At 38.3% G+C, this 26,707-nt stretch overlaps 1 protein-coding gene across 2 annotated transcripts; it reads right to left on the bottom strand.

The window, feature by feature from the left end:
- Positions 1 to 6,116: 6,116 nt before the first annotated feature.
- fgf8a (fibroblast growth factor 8a) lies at positions 6,117 to 18,753 on the bottom strand. 2 transcript variants are annotated; one of them, XM_039734898.1, is made up of 5 exons: positions 17,583 to 18,753; positions 17,436 to 17,472; positions 15,802 to 15,949; positions 12,070 to 12,176; positions 6,117 to 6,970 (listed from the first exon to the last, which is right to left on the bottom strand). In XM_039734898.1, the coding sequence occupies exons 1-5, from the start codon at positions 17,612 to 17,614 to the stop codon at positions 6,692 to 6,694; spliced, it is 603 nt and encodes a 200-aa protein (XP_039590832.1). In that variant the 5' UTR covers positions 17,615 to 18,753; the 3' UTR covers positions 6,117 to 6,691. The 2 variants fall into 2 exon arrangements, with proteins under 2 accessions (XP_039590832.1, XP_039590824.1); XM_039734890.1 differs by having other exon boundaries at positions 15,802 to 15,982.
- Positions 18,754 to 26,707: the final 7,954 nt, after the last annotated feature.

Consider the following 26,707-nt stretch of genomic DNA (forward strand, 5'->3'; position numbering starts at 1 on the left):
GATTAAGAAAGAATGGCAGGGTATATAGTATATAGCATTGTACTAAACAAAATAAATAAATAAAGAAGAGTAAGATAGTAAATTCAGAGAACAGCCTAACAGACAACATAACTGATGATCCAGCACACACACATACAGGTTATATGAGCATCTTGACATAGAGGTAAACTGAGAGAAGGGTAATAAAGTCAAGTAGAGCTAAACGCCTTCCTGAACAGATGAGTTTTGAGTTGTTTTTTAAAAGAATTCATGGAGTTTGCTGATCTGATTAATTTCGGTAGGTCATTCCAGAGTCTGGGCGCTACACAGCTGAAGGCCCTGTCATCCATGGAGTGTAGATTAGTGTGGGGCACAACAAGATTGCCAGAATCAGAGGACCTTAGTGGGCGGACAGGCACATAGTGATGGAGAAGGTCATTGATGTAGTTTGGTGCAAGGTCGTTTAAGGCTTTGTAGGTTATTAGTAGAATTTTATATTCAATCCTGTAAGACACAGGGAGCCAGTGAAGGTGAAGCAGGATGGGTATTATGTGCTCGCTGCTGCTGGTTCGAGTAAGGACTCTTGCAGCAGAGTTTTGAATAAACTGGAGCTGGGATATAAGATTAGAAGGGAATTCCAATATTCAATGCGGGATGTGATAAAAGCATGGACAAGTTTCTCAGCATTAGAAAAGGGGAGGAAGGAGCGAACACGGGATGTGTTACGAAGGTGAAAGTAAGAAAGTTTCTTAATGTGATTTATGTGGGCGGAATAAGAGAGGGAGGAATCAAAAATGACACCAAGATTCTTTGCAGTAGTGGCAGGTCTGATGAAATCACCGCCAAGATTGACTGGGAAGAAGCTCATTTTATTAACTTGCACTTTAGTCCCAATTTGCAGTCCGTAGTCTTAAAGTCAAGTTCAGGAACATTAGCATCACAATCCTTCATAGTCAATGCTGACACTGATGAACACTGAAGAATATTTTCACTTTTGTTACTAATTTAACTCCTTTGTTGAAACTTGTGAATCTGTCTGATCTATCTTTTCTATCTTATGCATGCAGACTTGTTACTGCTCTATCTTTCAGAGATACACGGATTGTAAACTGTATAATTTAATAATACCTGTAGTAAGGCTTGCATTTTTAGTTTTAAAATCATTAGATAATAATGATTTAATGATCATTTAAACTAAATGCAGTTTTGCTCTTTCACAACGTATATTTTAAAACATATTCTTTATTACTTTTGTGATATATCTTGTGTATAAAAAGTATCCTCCCCTAGGAAGTTTTCACATTTTATCGTTGTACAATGTTGAATAATAGTGGATTTAATTCGGCTCTTCAGACACTGATCAACAGAAAATGACTCATTAATGTCAAACTGGAAAAGGATAACTGAAAGTGGTCTAAATTAATTACAGATGTAAAACATGACATAACAAGTCAAGTTGGGGAGCATGCACTGGTACAGTGCGTTGACACACCAACTACACGACAAAACTACTTGGGATCCCGGTTGGCAGCCCCCCCGCGGTCCAGTCCCACCCTCCGGAAATGACCCTCTAGCTGCTGCAGCCAGGTGTTACGTGGGCGACCCCTTGGCTTGGTCCAGCCACTCGGGTCCCCAACAATGAGGATCTTATGAGCCGGATCACCCTTGGGGAAACGCGCCACATGGCCGTAGTGCCGTAACTGACGCTCCCTCACAATGCAGGTAATGTGCCTCATTCGGGACTCCATGAGCAACTGCTCATTTGACACAAAGTCAAACCAACGATACCCAAGGATTTTCTGGAGAGACACAGTACCAAAGGAGTCCAGTCTTCGTCTCGGGTCACTGGATAGCGTCCACATCTCGCAACCATATAGCAAGACAGGAAGCACCAGGACTCTAAAGACTTGGACATTCTTCCTTTTGCATAGATATCGGGAGTGCCACACACCCTTTTCCAGCGACCTCATGACCCCCCCCATCCTCCCCCAATCCGTTTACTGACTTCATAGGAAATAACATAATGGATAACTTTAATATTAGATTAGATTAGGTAAACTTTATTATTCCCAAGAGGAAATTCAAATGCATACAGCAGCAGAAACATAATATTGACTCACATGACAGATAATATAGCCAATCAATCAAGTGATAAGTAAATAAATAAATACAAATAAACTTAACAAGTTTTTCAGGAGGAAGCATTAAATTGCTTGACAGCAGTGGACTGAAAAAAATCCTCAGAGGAGATTCTTAGCTGACCGTGGTGGAATGAGCCTATGGCTAAAAGAAGTCCAAGTGAGTGCCTCCTGAGGGGACTGGAGGGGATTTTCTCTGATGACATCCAATTTTGCCATCATCCTGTTTTCGATAACAGCTTACAGTGTGTCCAGGGTTCGCCCCGTGATAGAGATGGCTTTCCTGATAAGTTTTTTCGGGCATTGCTTATTGCTCATTGCTTATGGTTTTAGAAGTAACAAAATTAGTTTAATGGAGACCACCAGTCTGGGATTTCAGTTGACTGTAGTCTAATTGAACCTATATGTGGAAGGACCACCTCTTGATGAGACAGTTTGATGGTATAATATGCACAAATAAAGTCCACTTGAGGATAACTAACAATTATTATACAATAATAAAATATTAACACTTGTAAGGGGTTGAATACTTTTTGTATAGGCACTATATTGGTTGCTTTTGTTTTGTAGACATTTGCAAGCTAAGTTGCCATGACTTGCCACAATAAGCTTAATTCTGGTACTAATAACACTGGATGTCATTCTTTCTCAAAGTGGAAGGTACATCCCAATTCACCTAAGGATTGAATCATGTGGTGCCTTGTGAAGTGGCTTATAACCCAAAATTTGCATCTTGAGGTATACAGGCCTTTGCCGACACATTAAATATTACAGTTAGTGACTTAACAATCAGAAATAAACACTATTCACATTTATTAGAAGGGGAGGGGGGTGGATTTTGAGAAATCCCATTCTTTCAAACAAGTACTGCAATGTTGAGTTTAAATGAACCAAAAGCCTCTGAAAAAATATCTTCTGGACATACAAATCAAGAGTGGAACTATTTGGTCGTTATGCTGATTGTCATATTTGACAAAAAACATCCATCCATCCATCCATTTTCTAACCTGCTGAATCCGAACACAGGGTCACGGGGGTCTTCTGGAGCCAATCCCAGCCAACACAGGGCACAAGGCAGGAACCAATCCTGGGCAGGATGCCAACCCACCACAGGACACACACAAACACATCCACACACCAAGCATACACTGGGCCAATTTAGAAATGCCAATCCACCTAACCTGCATGTCTTTGGATTTTGGGAGGAAACCGGAGCGCCCGGAGGAAACCAACGCAGACACGGGGAGAACATGCAAACTCCACGCAGGGAGGACCTGGGAAGCGAACCCGGGTTGACAAAAAAAATACTTAGTATAATAGCAAAAAACAATCATTATTGGTGGAGAAGAAGAAATAATGACTTGGGGATCTTGTGGAACATTTGTATGTACATTCTGAAGCAGAAAGAAGTTCAAGTGAATTTCTCCAGGGCTGTAACCCAGTAAGGTCACAAGAGTGAGACAACTTTAGTATGAGTAGGACTGGACTAGTGGTGAATGTACGGCATGTGCTGGGGCCACAACTCTGGAAAACAAACCAAGGCATCCCCTTAGACAGCAACAGTATAAAGAGTTATTTTTCAAATAAGTTTTGTCTTTTTCCTCTTTCAAGTTATATTTAAAGTGACAACGTTGTACCTTTTTTTCTTTTGAGCTAAATCCCAAATCCAAATGTTTTATTTATTTAAGCCGTAAAACGGTTTTGACAAGGTATATATATATATATATATATATATATATATATATATATATATATATATATATATATATATATATATATATATATATATATATATATATATATATATATATATACATACAAACACACACACATATAGGAATATATATTGGAAAAAACAAGAGGAAAGATGATTAAAAACGCAACATTTCTACTGTGTAGCCTTCATCAGGTGTGCAACTGAAAAAAAAAGCAGCTAACATATATAGGAGGGTAAGGAGAGAATAAAACCAGGGAAGATGAAAGGAGAAAGGTGAGAGTAGGTGTGAAAAAGCTGCCATTAGAGAAGACGAAGGGGGATTTAAATCGTCTTAATGAATGAATAACTTTTTAATCTATCTTCCTTCATCTTCTCTAATGGAACTGTAATTGAAGTTTCATCTTTTGTGGAAGAAAAATTCAGATCTATTGAAGCTAGGCCCCTCCTCACTTTAATCACAAGTTGCATTTAGAAATATTTAAATAATGAAATGTTGGGCAAAAATCAGCTGATCTCTGTATTATTACAAGTATTTTGCATGTTTCTGAGTTGTGGAGTAGTTTGGGAAGACAAGAAGCCATTTCTCACAAAAAGAACTTCTAAAACTCTATGTATGATTTTTCCAAGAAGATACATTCTGCCTCATAAACTAAATGGTAAACGGCCTACTGGTTTTAATGAGACAAACTTTTTGGCCTTAATTCTATAAGTTGACTTAATGCAAACCCAACCTAACTCATCACTCAAAGAACACGATACCAACTGTCAAGTCCCAGACTATGAGATTGCTTCTCTTCCACAGAGTTAATGACTATGTTCAGTATAAAATGAGTAATGAATAGCCCTGAATATTGAGATATTTGGGTGAAAAACTTCCTTCCTCCTGCCAGAAAGCTATAGAACAGATGCACCTTCGAACACAGTGATAATCTGAACTACACTGACAACTCAATCAAAGAATGACTTAAAAGAGGAAGATTCATGACCTGATCCAATGTGAGATGTGAGCAGGAGATCCTATTACAGCTTCATTGAGTCTGAACTGAAAGAAGAGTAGCATAAATTATAAAATACAGGTAGGCTAAAATGATAGAGATGGTTCCAAACAGACTTACTGCTGCTGTCATAGGAAAAGGTGGTACCACAGACTATTAAGGGGTGTACACATTAATCCAACCAAGTTATTGAGTGTTTGTCGTTTTCCTAAAAATTATCAGTTTGTGTTGAATTCTTTATTATAACATTCCTTGTTGCAAGATCTTATTATAGGTAAAAGGGTCTGACTTACTTTGTCTTGATTCCAGCCTTCACATTAACAAAAACTGAAATTTTAATATGTGTTGGTGATCTTTAAATATTTGGTATGTGTGTGTGAATGTAAACATAAATAAAGTTCACTCAAATGTATTAAGTCGTCATGTAAACCTGCTTATTTCAGTATAGGGCCACTGGGAGCCTGATTATATCCTATCAGTATCAGGTGCAAAGTATGAAGAAAATCTGGGAAAAAATACCAGTTCATCACAAGGCATACTCACCGATACTTCAGCTCTAGCTCATCAAGAGTCAAATCATCAAATCAACCAAACCTGCATATATTGGGACAAAGTGTCATACTCTGAGAAAATGAGATAAGTGTGTGTGCATAACGTGCAAGAGCCAGACTGGTAGTGCCCTGGATTGGGATCTGAACCCCCGACTCGAAAGCTGTGAGGTACCAGTGCTTACCAGAGTGCCACCTGCTCATAAATGTTAACAAATAAATACATTAAAAATCTGCTCTTTTTTATATTTTTAAAAATTAGGTTGAAATAAATTATTTATAGCAGCAGATCTGCCTAAGTTAAAAAAGCAGTTGGCTGCTGAGCTAATTTTGCATTTCATTTCTTAAGACCACCGACCACCCTTTTACAGTACAAAATTACAAAATCATTCAGTGTTTTCATTATTCTAATTCAAATTTAATACACATTTTAAATAAATATTTCCATCATTAAAATTCATTTGTACAGAAATCCTTGAAAAGGTCTTTGTATAAAAAAAGGAATGCACTTCCTATTGTCTAGCTGGAAAACAGTGTCTTTCAACTAAAACTTACAAACATGAATATGCCACCTGAAGGAAGCTCATGATTATCCAAACATAGCTGCCAACATTGTAATGTCTGAGCATTTAGTAATAACATTACTATTGTAATTTTATTGAAAATATATTGTGGAGCAATTCAAATTCATGGGATGTGCTCCTTTAGACAATCTTTACATGTGCTTTCGTTTTAAGAAAAAATGGAACAAAAAAAAATCTCAGTCCACAAGATCCTTGAGAGTTGTTTCTGAGTGGTTCAAAACATAAACAGCAGCTTCTAATGAATGGGGCCTTGAAGGCAAGTCCTTCTATAATATGACTCTAACAAACATATATACAAAAATAAAATAGTGCCCTCAGTCTTAAGTCATCTTCAAGGTCCTCCATTTTGACATGAGCAGCAGTTTAGACCACAGATTTGAAAAAAGGGCAATGCAGAAATATACCTCACATATACATGCTGTATATCACTCTGAATATAAACACAGACATACTGTATATATAACACATATACAGTATATATAGACAGATATCCAGGGTAATATATACAGTATGCACACTGTTTGTATCCCTTGTGGCGAACGTGCTTCTTAGTTCATTCATTCATAAAATTAAAAAAAAAAAAAGACAAAACCGTTTTGAGTTGGAGTACAAAAATAGAACCTCTTATTCCTTTTTTCATTTGCTTGGAAAAATTATAAACAACTAGTTGATATTTTTTTAGTTACAAAATGATAGCAAGTCTCTACAAAGAGTCCATTTGTGGTCACTTCTACCGTGAGCTGGAATATCGGGTACGTTTAGTCCTTCTGTTGAATGGATAGTTGATGAACTCAAAATGTCTGTGTTGCTCCGATGCCTGGTGGCCCTTGGGTAGCCTCTTCATGAAGTGCACTTCCCGCTGGTGCTGCCGTGTCTTGGAGCCTTTCCTAGGGCGGCCCCTGCGTGTGAAGGCCATGTACCAGCCCTCGTATTTAGCGTTCTGGAGGGCTGTGTAGTTGTTCTCCAGGACAATCTCAGTGAAGACACAATCTTTCCCTTTGCCATTCCTCTGTGAGGGTTAAAAGAAAAGAACATGTTCAGCAATTGTTGATAAGCTAATCTTAAACAACAATCATTTATGAATGGTTGTGAGTGTTTTTTTTTTTTAATAAGAACACAAAACGTTTGACAAACAAGGGACCACCATTCAGTCCATCAGATTTGTTTGTTCAACTAATAGATACTGTAAGCTATCTCAACATCTCATCCAGGGCTTATTCATCAGAAAACTGTGATCTGTACCTCATTAAAAAAGATTTAAAAATCACATATATTTATTTTTACATAACATTACATATTTTTTTGTCATAAGCACAATTCAGACTATGTTTGCTATTGTTTCAGATTAAGGGAAGCATTTTAGTCGTTCAGGGAAGGAAGCACCTACTCATAAGAAGCATATGTCCTTCTCGTGCCTTCTAAATTTTTTTTCAGCAAATAACTTATTGCTGCTGTCCCATTGCTGTCCTATACATAGCTTTCCCTCTCACTCAAGATATGTACTTATGTACAAGTTATGCTGCGCTGACCCCTGAAGCTGTGAGCTAGAGTGCACCATGCAGTGGACTGGGGCCTAATGGTGTTGGGACAGGCTCCAGTCCCCATGCAAACCTGAACTGTACTAAGATGATTTGAGAATGTGTTATAATGTTATATTATTCACAATGTAGCAGTTACCCAAAAAACTACTGTAATCCATGCAAACAAGATTGTCTTAAATCTTAAGAGCTTTGATGTCATCTTGTGTGTCTAATATAATGTTCTGCTCCTGTAACGTAGTTATATTTTTTCAGCAATTGTCTCATGCACAGAATTTGTTGTCTTTTTTCCATAATTTATTAGCCAACTTTTATAATTCAGCTTGTCTACTTGGAGTTTTGAATGTTTTCCTCCTCGTTATACTGTGCCCTCTCTAGAGGAAAACAGCTTCCAGCCAACAACTTGTGCAGTTGTGCATTCAAAGCAGTTTAAGCCTGACTAGACTAATCACACACTTCCTATCACAAAGAATAATGGGAATCACTGATCAAATTAGTTCAAATTCCAGTTTATTGTTATGTACACCAGACATGGAGATCATTGCTTACATGTCTTTTACAGACTAGTGATGCTAGTGAATACAACATCATACAGTAAGTGTAACATTAGATGACATACAAAAAAACACACATCACTCATTCAACATGCCTAGAGGGGGAAACTGGCACTGAATCAAATGGCATGAGTGATAAGAGAGAAGTGACTGTGCAGAATCCCCGAGTTCTTCAATAATCTATCTATCTATCTATCTATCTATCTATCTATCTATCTATCTATCTATCTATCTATCTATCTATCTATCTATCTAGCTATCTATCTATCTATCTATCTATCTATCTAATAGTGTTTGGCTTTCTAAGTCAGTGTTTGTTGTATATGTCTTTGAACAAAAGGGTTCAAATCTGCCCAAAAATCCACAACAGCTGAAGTAGACACACTGTCAGTTGTAATAATTTATTGGATGAGATGTTGGCATTGCATACTTGCTGGCCTGCCAAACATGTTTAATAAAGTGAATTTTCTCTTTTTTATTAAATTTCTTGTGGTGGGTGTATGGTGTGCCCTGTGATTGACTGGCTTACTATTTAAGGGCTGGTTTCTACCTTGTACTTGATGCTGCTAGGATAAGCTCCAGCTTTTACAACCTTGAACTAAAGGATATGAGTTGAATAGAAGCATGCACATGTCCACTTTCAGGTCATTCCATAACTTAATATTTTGTACACATAACTTACTCTACTCTTCTACTAGTTTATTCTTTTCTGACAAATTATGGTTATCGTTTTTTCTTATTATTGTGGGAACAAGTCAGTAATTTGTTCACATAGCATGGTAAATGGTGTTAACAGGGTAAATGTTTTCTCTCCGACTTCTGCCAGGGTCCACAATTGTCTATGGCAAATGAAATTATTTTATTTAAACTCTCCATGCAGCTCCAGACGTTTGACTCACTGTATACATTTTGAAGACTGCACTCTTAAAAATAAGGTGTCAAAGAGGTTCTTTAGAATGATGCCATAGGGGAACCATTTTTAGTCCCCAAAAGAACTGTCCACAGGAAGTAACCTTGATTTATTTAGATCCGTAACAGGATTCGTAAATAACCATGAATAGAAGATCATAGATTTGTGAATTACCAAAGTGTTATTGTTTTTAAATATGCTCTTGCTGCATATGATCACAGTGTCTAACTTCAGTGTTTCTTAATCTGATAATATCCTGCCAGGTTGCCTACTATACATTAAAGATTTCTGTGTTGTCCACACATTAGGAAAACGTTTTTTAAAGCCCAAAGAACCAACTTCATATGCAAAAGATTCTTTTCCAGAATCAAGTAGCTCTTTGTCATCAAAAGAGAATGGCAGGAAGAAGTTTTGGACTGGATGCCAGTCTATAACTGGACACACTTAAACACATTCCCACACTTACACGGCCCCAGTTTAGAATTAACAATCAACCTAACTAGAACATGTTTGGGGATGTGAGACAATAGCCATAGTACTTGTGGAAAAATAATAATTTCCCACTGAAGTAATTTATATTCAAAGTGAAGTTAGAGTACTTTGGTGGTGTCATGACACTGTAAACCTCAAAGAGAAAAGTAGAAAACAAGACTGATGGGTTCCATCATGCAGAACACTGAAATGCATCTCCAGAAATTGAAAGACACTAACACTGACAAAAAAAGGAAACTTCTTTATACCATAGCAAAGAGAATGCAAAATGTTTAAATGGGGAATACAAAAAAAGCACACTAACTAGCATTTATTGAGTAATGCCTTGAACTGGTCTGGAAAAATAATTCAAATTCATAAAAATGGCCAGTGACAGAAACTCTTAAAAAAACCCTAATGGATTTCCATTTAACTCTACACTTTTTAAATAGGAGTGTTTTAAGGCAAATGAAGAAAACAAACAAGGTTGCTTAGGATTAGCCCCTAACGGCTCATATTGATGAATACAACCCCACGACCATCTGGGGAGCTCAAGGTCAGCCGCTGTAACAACACATCCAGATAAGACGTGTAAGTATTCTTGACCCAGGCTGTATGCCATAACCAAGTCTTCTGCTTCAGCACCCATCAACTTACAGCTCTGACAAGTGACTCTTGCCACTTTAAACATTGGGCTGGTTGCCACCAACATGCCAGCACAAGTGGTGCACACACGCGCATGGATACACATGATTCCAAAAGCAATCCGATGCAGAGCACTTTCTTGCAAGATGTCACAAGAAATAAAATCAAGGGCCCAAACAGATGGTCTCCCATGCAGGGTGCTGCTTGCATCATATTTTATTATCATTCACAGCAAGAAGAAGAAGTAAATCTCAGCCTTACACAGTCAGACTTGGCCCAAGCAAGGCTGCATTGGAGGCACACAATACAGAAGGCCACACAGACAAAATGTTTGTAAAAATAGGACTTCTGAAGACTCAGGGATGAAGGTCTGCTGCCAGGTGGCTTCTGTATTAAAGTCACATAGTTTTTTTTTTGGCCAGGGGCCTTTGAGTGACTTTGATCAATGTGTTTGGCAGGGGCATTTGAAAAGCTCAGGGCTAAATCACATACACTAAAGACTAATAATGGTCTGAAAGTCCTGTATCGAAAACTTCAAAACTGTCTTGACGTAAGGTAAATTAAATTAGGTAAGCATGACTAATTGGAAAATCTCCACAGGAAATCAGCCCAAGAAATGCTGTAGCTTAATGTTTTGGACGGCTCTAGCTTGTAATTTAAAATAATCATAAAGGTTAGGCGTTTAACATGGAGAAAAGCAAGATAAACAACGTTTGACGGTCATTTTTCTTTTCATTTGCATTCTACATTTATCATTTTGCTGACATTAACTGTCTTAGCTACTGTAGCAATGAAAACAATAAAAAACAAATAAACATTAGCTATAAATACAATGTATATTTGAATGTACACTTTGGTATCATACAGTGTATATTATAATTATGTATTTCCACTCTTTCTACATACCTAGGTGGATTTTTCTATGGCTACTGTTGTTTTCTTCTCACATTTTAATGGGTATGCAGCTTAGGTTAGGCTGGAAACTGTAAATTGGCCCAATATTAATGAGTGCATCCTGCAATCGACTGACATCCCATCCAGCATTGGTTCCTGGCTTATGTGTGATGAAGTCAGTAGTGGGGTGTTGTACCAAGTTAGCCATTATGAATGCAATGAGAAGTCAAGGAGAATGACACCTTTTATTGGCTAATTGAACAGATTACAATACGCAAGCTTTCGAAGCAGCTCAGGCCCCTTCTTCAGGCCAGATGTAGTGATGAAGTTATAATGGGCTCCACCCAGTATGGACAATGAGCTGAGAGATGGTTATATTAATATAACATATATATATATTAACACTCACACATATATATTCTCAAACCTGTTGAGGGTTCTGTCTATTCCTGCAACACTAGACACAAATCAATAGCTATATTATGGAATAAATCTAAAAATATTTGATTTCTGCTCCCTCAGCACTCCACCTCTGCCTTTGCTTGGTGTGTCTGGACCTCTTTTGTTTGATGCTTCCACTCTCAATCATATTCCCGTAAAGCCTGCTTCTCAGGCTCTGTCATGTCAAGGTGCCTTGCTTGCCTCCCATCCACTTTTTTCGACTACCACCATTCCTTGCTAGGAAAAACACATTCATATTTTTGAAAATACTTCCCGTTTTTGAAGGCAATTTGAGTTGCACCTTGATATTATTTAACAGCCCAATGTTACTTGGTATGTTATTTCCTTTGTTGTCATTGAAATGCTCCATTTTTGCCAAACTGACCAATCAGATTGCTTGGAGGGACTGGACTCACTCACACACACCCACACCCATACCCATACAGACAGTAGTGTTTTATTATATAGTAGATATGTATTGGTATATGGAAACAAAAAATCTGCATATATATTCTAACATTATTCTTGATATTTGATTTTTGCTAACAGTCAATCAACAAATGTAATAAGGTCTTTAATCACACGATCAAACATCCTGATTATTTTTCTCACTAGTAAATAATAAACAAAAAATGTATTAATGCTTATCTCTTACCTTTCCAATTAATTTTCCTCTCTTGTTCATACAGATGTAATATCCTGTTTCTGCACCTTTAATTCGAACCCGACTTCCAAATGTGTCCGTCTCTACTATAAGCTTGGCTACAGAAACAAAAGAAGCACAATTGTCCTTTTTAAAATGGTGCAGTACATCACCCTGTCGTGCATTCTAGAGGACTGGTTAAAAAAAACTCTACAAATTAATTAAAAGAGCCGTTGCCAGCAACGCCAAATTACAATTAGGGATGTCCAGATCCATTTTTAGAACTGAGCTATTCACTGGTTGCCTTTGTGTGCTATTTGCATATCTGTTCAGAGGCATCCTACGGCACAAAATAAGGACAAATCTAGGACTTGCTCAGCTTGCACACAATTATAAAAGACAGGCATTCCCGATGACCCATAACATTGTTAAAAACAACAGTATGTCTTTAAATTATTATGTTGTTGGATTCCCACAAGGCTCCTGTTTGCCGGAGTAAGGATAAAAGAGAACTGAAAACTGAAAATGCTTTCAATGTCAGTAGTACAGGAGAAACATTGCTGCTTTCTGATCCTATAACTGCAGGCCAGTGTCATTGGGGCAATAAGAAATGACACTAGGCCAAGAATGAACAACAACAGCTAAAAAAAAAAATGCTTCTAAGTGGGTTCCACCGTTTCTCAGTGCGAGTCCAGAGAAGCTATTGATTTAGTCTCAGTTTTTAATGGAGCCATTGATTGAGTTTCAAACAAAAGCAATGCAAATTCTCGATCAATGTTGGAGCAAAAATAGAATGGAACAGAGCAACCTGATTACCTTGACAGCCTGAGTGAGGACTGGAAATTTCTAACCACAGAAGGTGCCATTGAGTTGATGCTTGAGTTTTACCTTGCCTGCTCAACACTCGGTCAGCCTTTATCCACTCACTAAAATGTGGTGAAGTACCGGTTATGTTTAGAATCCTAGATGCCCCAAATTCCTGGCACGTCATCACTAGCACAACACCATTTATGAAGCAGAACTGTTTGTCAAGGTCTGTCTGGTAAGAGTTTCATTAAGAATGCTGTAAAATATGATCCTAATTGACATACTTAGTTTTGTCAGAGTAGAAATTTAGCTCTTTTATAAAATGTGTAATAGAGTGGCCATAGCTTAAAAACCATTTAAGAGAAAATATAAAGTTATTCTCTATGTCAATGAAGTCTGTAATAATCACACTATAAAAGTTAAAATATTATATTGAATAGGTTTTCAGAAATGTATTGTTTTAATATTTTACACTAGTAATTTAATTTCCTCATATTTTATATGAGTTACTTGATAACAAGAACATCATTTGAATCAGTTTCTGTTGGAATACATTTCCAGAGAGCAAACAATCTTTCATTTATATAGCACTGTTCAATTATGAGTGCTATTGCATGGTATAAAGGCACCTCAGAGGTACATTATAGTGTGATTTGGACAAAATTATTTAATTTGTAATACCAGTAACTTGTGGGACTAATTTAGGACAGCTTAGTAAATCAGCATTGGGGGCTGACTTGCTTTATGGATACTTCTTCCGTACTTTGTTGGTAATATATAAGAAATTAAAAATGCTATGCTGCTTTTAAGTTAAGCTTTAGTTAACCTCATATGTGCCAGTTTGTGTGGTAAAGATTTTAAAGTTTGATTTCAAGAATATAAAATTATCTTAGTCTATCTAATTATATAGTGCTTCATCTATCTATCTATCTATCTATCTATCTATCTATCTATCTATCTATCTATCTATCTATCTATCTATACAGTGAATTATCTAATCTAGTTGCAGTGTAAAATAATTTATTTATTAAATAGCAGCTTTCATATCTTCCTTAGTGGCTTTCATAGCTATGTGCCTTATTTATCTACCTATTTATTATCTTACGTAGCTTTGCTCCTGTTATAGAATGTTTGAATTTTGAATTGATGCCCCTATGATTTTGCAAATGTAAATGTGTGTGTGTGCGCGCGCGTGTGTGGTTGTATCTAGTTTACTGGTTTTACCATGTTAATGTCGTGTTTGCCCTGTAAAATGCCTTGGAGTACCGCATGCTGCGAATGTCGCACTATTAAATGAAGACAGCCTGAGTACATATAGATTGTGGCTGAATCCAATGTTCATTTCTATCTAGATCTGCCCTCTGCAGCGCTAAATTTGACAAACGGATACGAACAGTTACTGGCTATATATGCCGATAGGTTGTGCAGGCTTTTGTTTATATATGTAAGTTATAGAGACACGGACAATGTAATTCTTTTTAAAGATCTGAAATACAATCATTCGTATACCCGTTATTTCGGCGGCGCAATAACTTCTTTTTAATTGAATAAATGAGAAAACGACAGTTAATTGTATCTTAGACCTGGGGGAAAATCAATACAAAAGCCAGTAAAAGGTTTAAAGAGTATTGATTTTTGACGGAGTGTGAGGGGCTAGGGTGTGGATCAGTTGGTTGAAAGACACGGTGGTAAAGAAGAGAAAAGGAAATGTTTTTATATATAAATCTTTTCTTTTCCTTTTTTACCTTCAGACATGTGTTACCACAAAAAAAGCCTCCGCGCAGGTCCTGGGATTTAATTATTTAGATTTGGAATGACAGGACAATGGCAAAAACATGAAATGAAGACGGGCAACCCAATATTTAAGCTTAAAGGATGACGGCACAGTTTTTAATGGTGGCATTTCTGAGATTTACTCAAGTAGAAATAAATGACAGGCCTGCCAAATTTTAATTATGGACACATTTTTATGTATCATGGGGGAACACGTGATTTAATTCAAATGGTTTCAAAAATGTAGGTCTTGAAAAAAGAAATTGAAATGCTCATTATTTCGGACGGGGTAGAATAATGAATTTATCAGGGCCCTGATGCATATGGGAAATGCCTTCTTGCGCTTTATTTTATTTATTTATTTATATTTTTTTGCACAACTGTTAAAGATGTTACCCGATTTGCTGGATCAGTCTTGGACCACGTGCAAAGTTGCTGGCGCTATAACGAATTATTTATGAATTATTTTCTGCTCAGACGATTTCCCCCCGACACTCCCACCTTGCGCTTACTCGAGGTACCACTATTGATCTGTTCCCTAAAAATAGGCCCCTTATTATTTTTAGAAGAAAACGCAGGTTTAGAAGAGAGGCGGCGAATGGCTCGAGGTTAAAATATGGCTAGACGGATTTGATCCTTAAACTGGCACGGAGAAAAGGCAAAGCTATTCAGGAAATGTTCAGAAGGTGAAACCAAGATGAGTTGTAATGGTTCTTCCAGACACGGGAGTCCCTCTGGAGACTCGCGTACAGAACGATCTACAATACATTTGCTTCTTTTTTTTCATTTTCTGAGCTGCATGGATCTTTTTCAGTTTTTGAACCTGATGAATGTCTCGCTTTTTTTTAAGCTATGCGATTTCCAAAGGTGAACGGAGCATTTTGCTGTTTGCATTCCTGTAACGGTTGGGCAATTAGTAATTGCCATACAATTTATAAAACAAATACACGCAAATGTAAACACGTAAGCGCATGCTAAAATATCTAAAGGTTGTATACAAAGAATATACTGAACCACCACAAGTATACGAATGTTCCATTTAACCACGTAGACATATGGAGGTGAATCCTGATTATTGTAACATTTAATTCCGCTAATGCTAAAGGGATTGTGTGGGTTTCATGCAAATCAAAAGGTATTTTTAAATGGTTTATAACGGCTTACCATGCGCGTCTCCATCTTCGGCCATGGCGTTGATTTTCTTGTTGCTCAGCACCTGCACATGTTTGCCACTCGTCCGGCTGTACAGCTGGTAGGTCCGGATTAACCTACGGCTCACCTGGTCGGTCACTTGGCTCTGCTCCCTCACATGCTGTGTAAAATTAGGCGAGGACTGAATGGTTACCTTTAAGAAATTAAAAGAAATCATATATATGTATGTATGTATGTATGTATATAAATAAATGTGTGTGTATGTGTGTCTGTGCATACATTATATATAGGTGTGTGCATATATACATACATCAGCTTTTTCACTGCATCTCCAAGATGCTTAATAAAACTCTAAACTGTAGATTAATGTCGCCCAGTAAAATAAGTACGGTGCCACGCCAAGGTCTGTGCCTGTGACCGCTGCTTCAGCCTCAAGCTTAATGCTGCAGAGATCGGTTCCAGCTACTGATTTAGGTTAAGCAGGCTACAGAAATGGAGTGATTTTCAGACTCCAACTCCTAATACAGTTAATGACAAGCAAAGGCCATTCATTCTAAAGACAGCTTCCCCGTTTCCTATTCAGTTATCACTCTTATCAAATTGGGTACAAAACAGTTCTCGATAGGCTTTTGCTTATCAAAGGAAGACATTGCAGCCGTAGTTAAAAATACTAATGAAGAAATAATGGCTTGTCTATTTCTTTGTTTACCTGGAGTGGGGAAAAAAAAACCCGGTAAAGGCAGCGAAAGGTCCTCTTGTTCCTGACTTGTGTGTGTGTGTGTGTGAGTGTGTCTGCCTTTCCATCTGTCTTTTCACTGAAGCTAAAATAAATCCAGGCGGTATAGTTCACAGGGAGGGAAAGCCAGCCCGCGGACTGTGTCAGTCCTGTTAGATCTCCTGACATTTATAAAGATGTATTTTGAACAAATGTTGAGGGGTGATGCTGTCTTGAAGGAGACAAAGAGGGTGGCTGAAGCGCACTCAGATATTCTCACTTTTGATCCGGAAACCGCAACCTACTTTCTGCATGATGTAATAATATTACATTATAACCTTTACATGGGTCTATTCAGTTATATACATATATATATTGCTTTATTTATAATGTCACCTTTGTTGGCTCCGTCAATATGCTGGGCACAGGTCTGTCTGGTCGATTCGCGCGGAGCCGCTGCGTTGCCAATCCGAGATTTTGATCATGACCCATTTTACGGTCATTCATACACATTTTTTGCCTTCTCGTTTGCCCTTGGCATCACTTCTGTTTGTTTCGGCCTTTTTAACCAATTCCCTTCCCCGCCTCTTATTTGAGTTTCTGACCTCTTTTGTATCTTGTTTCTCGTACGGCAGGTTTTTGTCAAGTGCTGTCTTTTCCAAAACAAAAATGTTCTGCCTTTGGTTTATTCATTGAAGCCTCAACTATCCGTGCAGCTGCCTTTGAAGCCTTTTGAACAGTAGGCTACGTGTGTTGTGGCCACAAAGTTTTATTTAGCCGAGAAAGCACACTTTAATTCATAGGTGGATGTGTCATTAATAACATGCCCTGACCCCAAGCACTAAAAGCAAAAGTACTCAATAGAATGATTTCATAACAAAATGTCACAGTTACAAATAAACAGATGATAATCACATAATAATTGATTTACCTGAGCCTGGAAGCATAAGGCAAGGAAATGAAGGAGTCTGAAAAAGAAAAAGATCCCAATTGTTATAAGTGTGGTTTAACGTGCGTATAGAAAATGTTACGAAAAATAAATGCGGTGATATACAGCGAGCGCACACGCAATACTTACAGGTAGCTCATCCTCGAAGGTATTAGTTTCATTTTCTGGATGGCCTGAGATGATCTTTAATGTGTGGAATAAAAGCTTGATAAAGTCAAATAACAACTCCCGGAATAATGTCAAATGTAGACGGTTGTCCGTTCTCAGGAACCTCACCCCTCTTTCTCAAAAGTTAAAATAAGAATTGGTTATAGCGCTTCATTCCTCTGCTTTGGTATACGAAAAAATACGGAGGTGGATGAACAACAATAAAAATCCAGAAAAAAATAATAATCACAGCTTGTTATAACTGATTCCCGGTGGTGTTTTTTTTTTCAATAAGCAGAGACAGTCGATTAAAAAATTAGGCCACTATCAAAATGATACCCTGGAATGGCCAGACTATTTCGTTGACAGAATTGTCACATTTGATCTGAAGTTACAACAGTCCTTTAACTTTTCTGCATTTCAGGTCGTATGTGATGCTCTTTTTAAAGCCTATACCCGAAAGTGCAAATTAAAATAAAATAAATCTCGTAAAAAGCAGCAGTTAAAGTAACGAGAGAAACAGAAGATCCGGTAAGTTCCCGAGTGCCGAGACTCTTTCTGGTTACTGAACTTGTTTTTCGAAGAACCACCAAAGCTGACAATTTTGCATTAACGGAGATTCCAAGTTTTCCCGTGTCGGGTGGGTGTTCGCTTTAGTGGCGGAATACTGGTGGCGTGGCGTCGCGTCCCGTCCAGTTCGGGGTTTCGAACCGAAGTGTCTGGCGGAGGTCAACTCAGAATTCTGCAGAGTCTGCTCGTCACAGAAGCAGCAAGTAAGTAAGCCAGTGGCGCTCCTCGGCACCGTCCCCTCCTCTCTGTAACTCCGCTCGCAGCCGAAGCTCCAATGTCAACGCTCTCTCCTCACGCTTGCACCCCTGGTTAAAAAATGGGAGGAAGATCCCGTCGAAACCAGCCCCCTTTTTTCTTTCCAGACTGGAACAATAGCAGTCTCCCTATTAGAGCATACCTTCACCTGGATGAAAGCGGGCGACTTGCGTGAAAACAGGAGGGGCTTTCTTTCTTTCCCAATATACAGTGCAGAGTAGGGCTGTCAGGGAAAATAAAGTATATGAAGATGGCCAGCTCTTAGAGATGAGAACAATAGGGAAAGGTGTGGGAATACACACAGGGCCAGACGACGGTCATGCTGGGGTCAAATTATTACATACCGGCCTCAAGTGAATATGATTTTTTTATTGGGTATGTGGGGGTGGGGGTGGGCGTGGATAGAGAGAAAGAGAGAGAGAGAGAGAGAGAGAGAGAAAGGGAGGGATGTGAGGTCGGATGGGATGCTTCATTATACCACCGAGTCATTTTACGCCCTCTCTCATATGTGACAAATTCACGGGTGCACTTAACTGTAGCGCACTCCCGGATTTGCGCCAAAAGAGGGTCGCCTTTTTTTCCAAAACTACCGATTAGACGCAGCTTTCCTGCTTTAGCTCGCCATATATTTTGTTTAGGGTGGCTAAAGTTAAATTGTCATTTTCCTTTGTTTTTACGTGGTAAAAAGAAGTTGACATGATGCTATACATTTGCAAATGAGAAAGACAATATTGTGTCTCTTTTGAAAATGCGCAGACCTGAGAGCCACACGTTTTGTGTATTCGAAAGGCAGCGTGTGAGACACATTAAAGGGATTACAGTTTTTTTTTTTAACTTTGAAAACCACATTAAAGTCCCGATGAATAACACGTTTTGTCGTATTTAAATTTCGTTACCCCGTCTTTTCCCTCCTCCCTGCTCGTAGCCATCTACTTCTGATGGGGGCACGTTTGCGCTGCATAAACATCAATGCCTCTCTACACGTCAGCCTCGCTCCCCAACTTGTTAGGAGAAGTAAATAATTTTGAAATATGCTGACAAAGAAAGAATTCCACTTAGATCGTGTCACTTTAACGTGTTTTGCAGCTCAAGTAACACTATACTCCGCGACACTGATAAGGACACATTCAAGGCGCCCCGAGAACACATGCAGACTGGAGTGCTCGACACTTTTAGACGTTTATGGCCGAACCACTTCAGGTTAAGCAACAATTAAATAAAAAGAAAACGTGTGAGTTACAAACCTCTAAAATGTGCGAACCAATGGAATTACGTATTGTTATTGTTATTGTTATTATTTACTGGCGCGCATGTCATTGTTTTTGTCAAAATATTTTATAGCGCCTTTACTTTAGCTTTTGTCTGGGTGCGCTGAAAATGCAATACATGTCTTTTATATTGCGACACACACGTTTAACTTTATATCTTGAACTTTATAAGCGAGGGATTAAATAATGCCACAAATCGATCAATTAAAGAAACAGGGGGTACTGGTAAAGTGGAAATATAGCCAAACTGAAACGCAGATTAAGGATGGATATTTGAGCCTTCGGTGCATTTAAAAAGGGCGAGAGGCGCGTTTGGTTTGGTGTCTTAAGACAGAAGAAAACTCCTGGGCAGGCGAAGGAGGATATCTGTTACTGGGGGACAGGTATCATTTGACCTAAGATTCAGATATATGGGTATTTTTCCCTTATATTGTTTGATAAAATGCCGCATAACCGAATGGGATATTTATCTTCTTTTCTTACTAATAGGTTATCACACGTATACTAGAAGAGCGCTGTAAACAAATTACTTAAAGTCATTAAGTTTTAAACCGGGGCTAAGACTAACTAGCTACTTATAATGCAAATGAAGGTCGGAGATAAGGCACAGCAAACGTATTAGATCATGGTATCACTTTATAGTGGGGTTCCTTATCGATACCCACAGGTAAGATAAAGCTCATTATGACAAGGCAACTGCCACAGGACATCCACATCCATTTGGCTGCCTTTATTTTATTCTTTGAACATTTCTAGTGCAGGTTTGAACTCATTAGTATTTGAAAACATGCAGCACAATACTTCTATTTGTTAGCAGATTTGTCAAACGGGAATTGAAATATCCGTGTTCGTGTTCTTAAAATGATGTTCACAAAAAAAGAATACTTAGGGCAAAGTTAATTATAAATTTATAGAAAAAAATTTAATCGGCGGAAAATTCGAAATATTACAAGATTTTAGATATTTGAGTCGCGGCCCACTGCTAGAATACACGCACTTAAAAAAGTGGAACACAACTATGAATTCAATTAGGCAACGAAATGCCATGGAAAACACAATATTTTAATATATCATGACATTTCTTGGCGATTCCGTATTACAAAAAGGCGGCGTCAGAAATTACTGAGGTACACATTCACCAACTTTTAAAATGTGTATTTGGCGACAGTGTTTTTATAGATCGACTTCAACGTTGCAGGAGTTAATTTACCACTGATTAGGCGTCTTCATGGAAAGGAGATTAACAAAGGAAAATTAAATTGCAGACATTTGCGATTTTTTTTTCACAAATAAAAATAATTCAACCTGGGACAGTCAGGAAATAATGAACAATTTTACAAATACAAGAATAGCAGAGATCCTCATTCCTGCGAATAAGTATATTTGGTGTTTTTAAATGTATATTTAGAAGGAAAACAGGTTAATTGTATTCTACTGAGTCATCATACAGATAATAAAAAAAATCACATCCAGTGGACAGTCGACGCTCCTAAAAGATATCTCAGGCATGGCGAGAATGATTGACAACTATAAAGTTTACTGTAAACCTCCAGGGGGACGTGCCTGCCTCATTTCGAGCTGTCTGTCGTTATCTTATCAAAGCCAATAATTGGAGATGCTTTCCTGAAAGAATAATCAGCTCTGCCCGATAGAAAGTTATTTGATTGCCGCAACCCAATATCCATTTAGTCAAGTTACAGGTGTGCGCAGATAAAGCGGTGCTTGAAGTCTGGAGAGGACACGGGCAAGAGGCTCAAACATAAAACATTATCTATCTATCTATCTATCTATCTATCTATCTATCTATCTATCTATCTATCTATCTATCTATCTATCTATCGCTGTTGATAATCGACAAATATCACCGCTTCTAATATCACATTAACAGAATATATGCGAAATTAAGTAATGAAATCCTATTACCGGCCAATTGCTGCCAATAAATGTGCAAAGTCCGTGATTCAAGACACAGATTGCTGTTTTCTGTTTATGGGTATCCAAGTCGTTGCTAATTAAATTCTCATTTGCATCTAGAACTCTAACAGATAGGCTTAGTCAGTTCATGTTTACCCATCTCCAAGGGCGCTCTCTGTGCTGACCGAAGAAGAGCTTTGCAACTTGTACGAGGAGCGCATCAAAGCGACTGCGGTGGCTGGGGGGTTTGAGGTTCAGGGGCATTTGCAAATCGCTATTGTATCAGAGTGATTCATTTATTTTCTGAGCTCCTGTATTTCGAAGGCAACTGGGTTAGGGATCTTCGGAGCAAATTACGGGACCACTAAGGAACGAAACATCGACGGTCGGCCAGTTCGTCATTGGGCTGTATTTTATTATTATAAAGCAACGTGGGCGGACCATTGAACGCTGCTGTCAGTTATAGACGAGAAGGAAATTCATAATATGGTATAATAATATAATATAATGAGTCATGATATCATACATATGGTTCAACATCTCAAGGAGCCGAAACATACATCGGAATCACAGCAGGAAACCGACCCTGTGCTGGGCGCAGTGAGATTTTGTAGTTTGCCTCTGTACAAATGTCTGGTCAATTCCTGCATAAGCTACTGATTGTTTATTTATGAGCGCATTTGACGAAAGTGTCTGACAAAAGCAACATAGAACTTGTTGATCGGATAGTACAAAATGAACCAACGCAACAGATTGGAATAAATAAACCAAATCCATCCACAAATCCTTCCATCCATCCACCCATCCCGTCACTCCATTACAGGTCCTCAAGAACTGGGGCTTCACTTGGCAGAATTGGGCAGAAACCGTTCTTTGATGGAAGACAGTCACACTCAAAGCTCACTCATACCGGACCAATTACTTTAAAATAAACTACTCTAAGTTTAGCATAACAACCTTTCACAGTCTCGTCTAATCAGTTAGTTGAAGGTTACACCCGTTCCCAAAGGCAGATCATTGCAAAGCCCACTCATTAATAAACACATTCACACGGCCTCTGTTTATAGAAGAGCCAGTTAACCTAACGTATTTGGGGAATTATGATTGGAGATTGGAGCTTGGGGGTGTTAGGGGGAACCTTTGACGGGGGTCGGTATTGGGGGACCCGAGAACCTCGTGGAAAACTCATACAAAAACAGGGAGAACCCACCACATTGGATCCGTGAGTCATCAGCGGTAACCACTGCGACATATCGCAGCCAACTTTTAGTTGTATATTATATTATATTATATTATATTATATTATATTATATTACAGCACTCCCAAGTTAGCTTAATCCAGTTAAGGGTCTGCTTCTGTTGCCTATAGCTCACACAGTAAAGTCGCTGTTTTTTCAGGTGAGCGCTGTTTTCTTGTCAGGGTTACTTTGACTCTAAAAGTTTATTAAACACTGTAGATTCTGGTTTATTGGGTCTCTAGGGTCTTGATTGTCACGTGTACCAGGTGCTCTGAAATTTTTGCGTGTGCTAATCAACACACATATGACGCGATATGTTAAATTATTTAGCAATTGATAATCATTTTTTGTTCCTGTTTCATCTCTATCTATATATCTAGATGAAAAACATCATTGCGTGTTACTGAGCTGTTTTCTCACGCATGTTAAACAGCACCCAGCACTGTCAGTATCGTTTGCTTTGCATGCAGTAACATAATAATGATCTTATATCTTCAATGAAATACTAATCCTAATGATATTTTAGATCAAAATTACAATGATTGTGTACCTCAGCCTTCTTGGAAAAGTGAGTTGTCTCCGGCGTGCTGATAAGCGATCTTGTGTGCATCGTGTAAAGCTGCACGCATATTTCTTTTTTCAGTTTATATGCTGCGTGTCTTGAACCCGAATCCACGATTTTGCAAGTAGTCACCCAAAGTCTACTCACTTAAAAATATACCATTTCATTTTTCCCCTCAAAATTTAAAAACTCGAAACTTTTCACGACCTGAATGTGTGGACTGCTTTGTGATAACTTTAAGAAATGAAATGGATGTAACAAAATACAAAAACCACAATTCTATATAATACCACAACAGAAGACACATTTTTCTGTCTATTCTTCTTCTGATTATAAGGAAAATTGATTGAATTTGCCGCTCGAGTACAAAGTGATCAACGTATTGTGAGGTCCACTTTGCCGGACGGCTTTTTTAAGTGACCACCCGAATTGCAATTCCACACCACTGCACGCTTAACGCGGCCATCAGACACGTTTAACTAAATACCTTCAGACTGAAAATGTACTTATGGTCATTTGAGCATACAAACGAGAGGGGTTCATTTTTATAAAGGAAAAAAAAAAAGAAAAAAGGAAAAAAAAAATCAACAACTATCTGGTCTTTGACAAATACTACAAGTGTGCACTGTAACGACCTTGTGCTCATCTCTCGAAGGGATAATTGAATTAACCTTTAGACCGCACACACTTTGTTAAGTTTGCGGGTGCAACCCCCCCAACCTCGGGAAACCAACAAGCTGACCAGGATAGTTTACAGATGTGAACTTCGAAGGACTGTTCACCTCATTAAGCACACTGCTCACTTTGCCACTGACCTTTGTTTATTTGTTTATTGTTTGTTGTATAAATGTCCAGCAACAAATAACGAAAGTGTCAGAAACTTATTCTTCCAGAGGACTAAATCTCGTAGTTGAATTTGAGTAAAACAAACAAGAAGAAGAAAATTTTGATTGGTAAACAAGATTTAAGAGAAAGAAAACTGGAAATATAGCAAAGAACTGCAACAATGACCATATTTGTCCACTAGAGGGCACCAGGAACCTCAAAAAGAGGACTGTTCTGAGGCAGGCCTGAAGTAAAGTGTTAGATGAGAAGTTTAAAAAATACATCTATCTATCTATCTATCTATCTATCTATCTATCTATCTATCTATCTATCTATCTATCTATCTATCTATCTATCTATCTATCTATCTATCTATCTATCTATCTATCTATCTATCTATCTATCTATCTATCTATCTATCTATCCATCCTTTGTTTCAGTGGTTCTCTGCTTCAGTCCCCCATATGGCTGCAGAGGTTTGTTCCAACCAATTTCACAAGCAGTGGGTCACCTTTACCTGTAATTGACCTCATTGTTGAATAAGCTGTTGTTGTTTTTTTTTTCAGAAAAGCACAACATCAGATTCACATTCATAAGAAATTTAGAAATACAGTATCTGCATTTTGGCCATAGCTTTTCCTTCGTCATTTTCCTACTGATTTTGTGTGTGGTGGTGAGAACCTGCAAATCCAGGACTGAAGTTGAGTTCTACTGCTTTGTCTATATAGAGATGTCTGTTGTAACAAGACAAGACTTCAGCCATATAAAGGTTTGGGACAGCCACCCGTGTAATATGTTCCTGGCTGCAAAAAGTAAAGAATTTTTAAGTGCAAAGCAGTTTGCAAGACTGAGTCCAAAACAGAACTGAGCTCCAGAGGAAGGGTGTGAGCTTTCATATGAAGTCTTTGGGAAGTGATGTCGTCCTCGGGGCCGGGACCGGAAGTGGCGTGTCCCGAGTCGAGGCAGTGGCTCCTGGTAGGATTTCCCGGGAAAGGTCTGCAGGGAACTTAGAAAGAGCGTTAGTGCACCCCAACACCCTCTGGGCAGATGTGTTACCATTATTCTCCAAGCCCTTCAGCCACCTCCTATTCGCACACGTGTGACACTGTGTAAGTGATATAGAGATGACCTGATGTTGGCTGTGTATAGGAGTGGCTCCCCATCCAGCACTGCTTCTTGCCTTGTGACCAACAATGCCGGGAGAGGCTGTGGCCCCCCTTTGACTCTGAGTTGGTTAAAGCAGCTTTGATAATGTTGTGTTATTAACAGATTTCTAGCAAACTCTAAAGAAGTTATGGAGAGTTCCTTGCAGAATGAATCTGATTTCTTCAAATTTTAAGCAATGTGGACCTACTTTTCGGGCAGCGCCATGAGGGTTACATTCGCCACTCCGCTAGAAGACCTGCTCCTTACGGTTTCTGTTAGATATCAGAGGCCACTCAAATGGAAGGAGATGTTCATGATGGATCGGATATCAAGAAGGATGGAGCCTCTTGAGAATGGCACTTTATCTGACAGCCTTCCATTTGAGCTTGACCAATATTCCAATACTATTGACATGATTTGTGTGCTTCCTTCTGAGAAGTTTCACCACCTATTAAATTGATAACACTCCAACCCTTTGACATCTTCTTTCCTCCGTTGGTAAAACACCCAAATTGTGTTAACATTTGTGCTGGAAAAAAGCATTTTCCTTAATGACACATGCAATATGAGATACAGGGTCGTCCAGATCTAATTATGCAGATCCAGATCGTCTGGATGACTTTGATTTATGCGGGGATGATTCTAGTTCTGTGCAAAGACAATTCTTCATGTTGTCAGTTTGCACACTTCTCAATGGTTCGGGATTTTTCAGGTGATTTTCTATGTAATAAACTTAATAAGTTATAGTGTAATGAAAATTGCATAATTAAATCTTGACCACCCTATACTATTTCAACTGCAAATATCCATAGACATGCAGTGAAGTTGATGGTCAGGCATTTTATACAACCAAGATGAATGTGTGTGTACATGAATGTGTGAATTTCCCCTTGGGATTAATAAAGTATCTATCTATCTATCTATCTATCTATCTATCTATCTATCTATCTATCTATCTATCTATCTATCTATCTATCTATCTATCTAAGATAGAACAGCTTATTATTTTGATTTGTTATATTTTCTTGTTACAGACAGAAACGGTAAAAAATGGCATTTAGAGCAATTGTATCATTAATTGTTCTCACTTTTTGTAAAGTTATGTTGAATTAGATGATAAAAAACTCACCACCACTTCTTCTGCTATCTGCCTGTCTGACTTTAGGTGCAGTTTTTCTCTCAGTCAAGGCACTTGGACACTTTTAATGAGTTTGTAGTGAACCAAGGACTCAGCAATAGACAAATTTGCCCTCTTTTCAGTGCTGGGCCACAAAATTCTTTTTCAGGTGATGATAAAAGGCTTCTTGTCTCACAAACTGCAACTATGGG

This window comes from Polypterus senegalus, chromosome 1 (genome assembly GCF_016835505.1).
Source record: "Polypterus senegalus isolate Bchr_013 chromosome 1, ASM1683550v1, whole genome shotgun sequence".
Lineage (NCBI taxonomy): Eukaryota > Metazoa > Chordata > Cladistia > Polypteriformes > Polypteridae > Polypterus > Polypterus senegalus.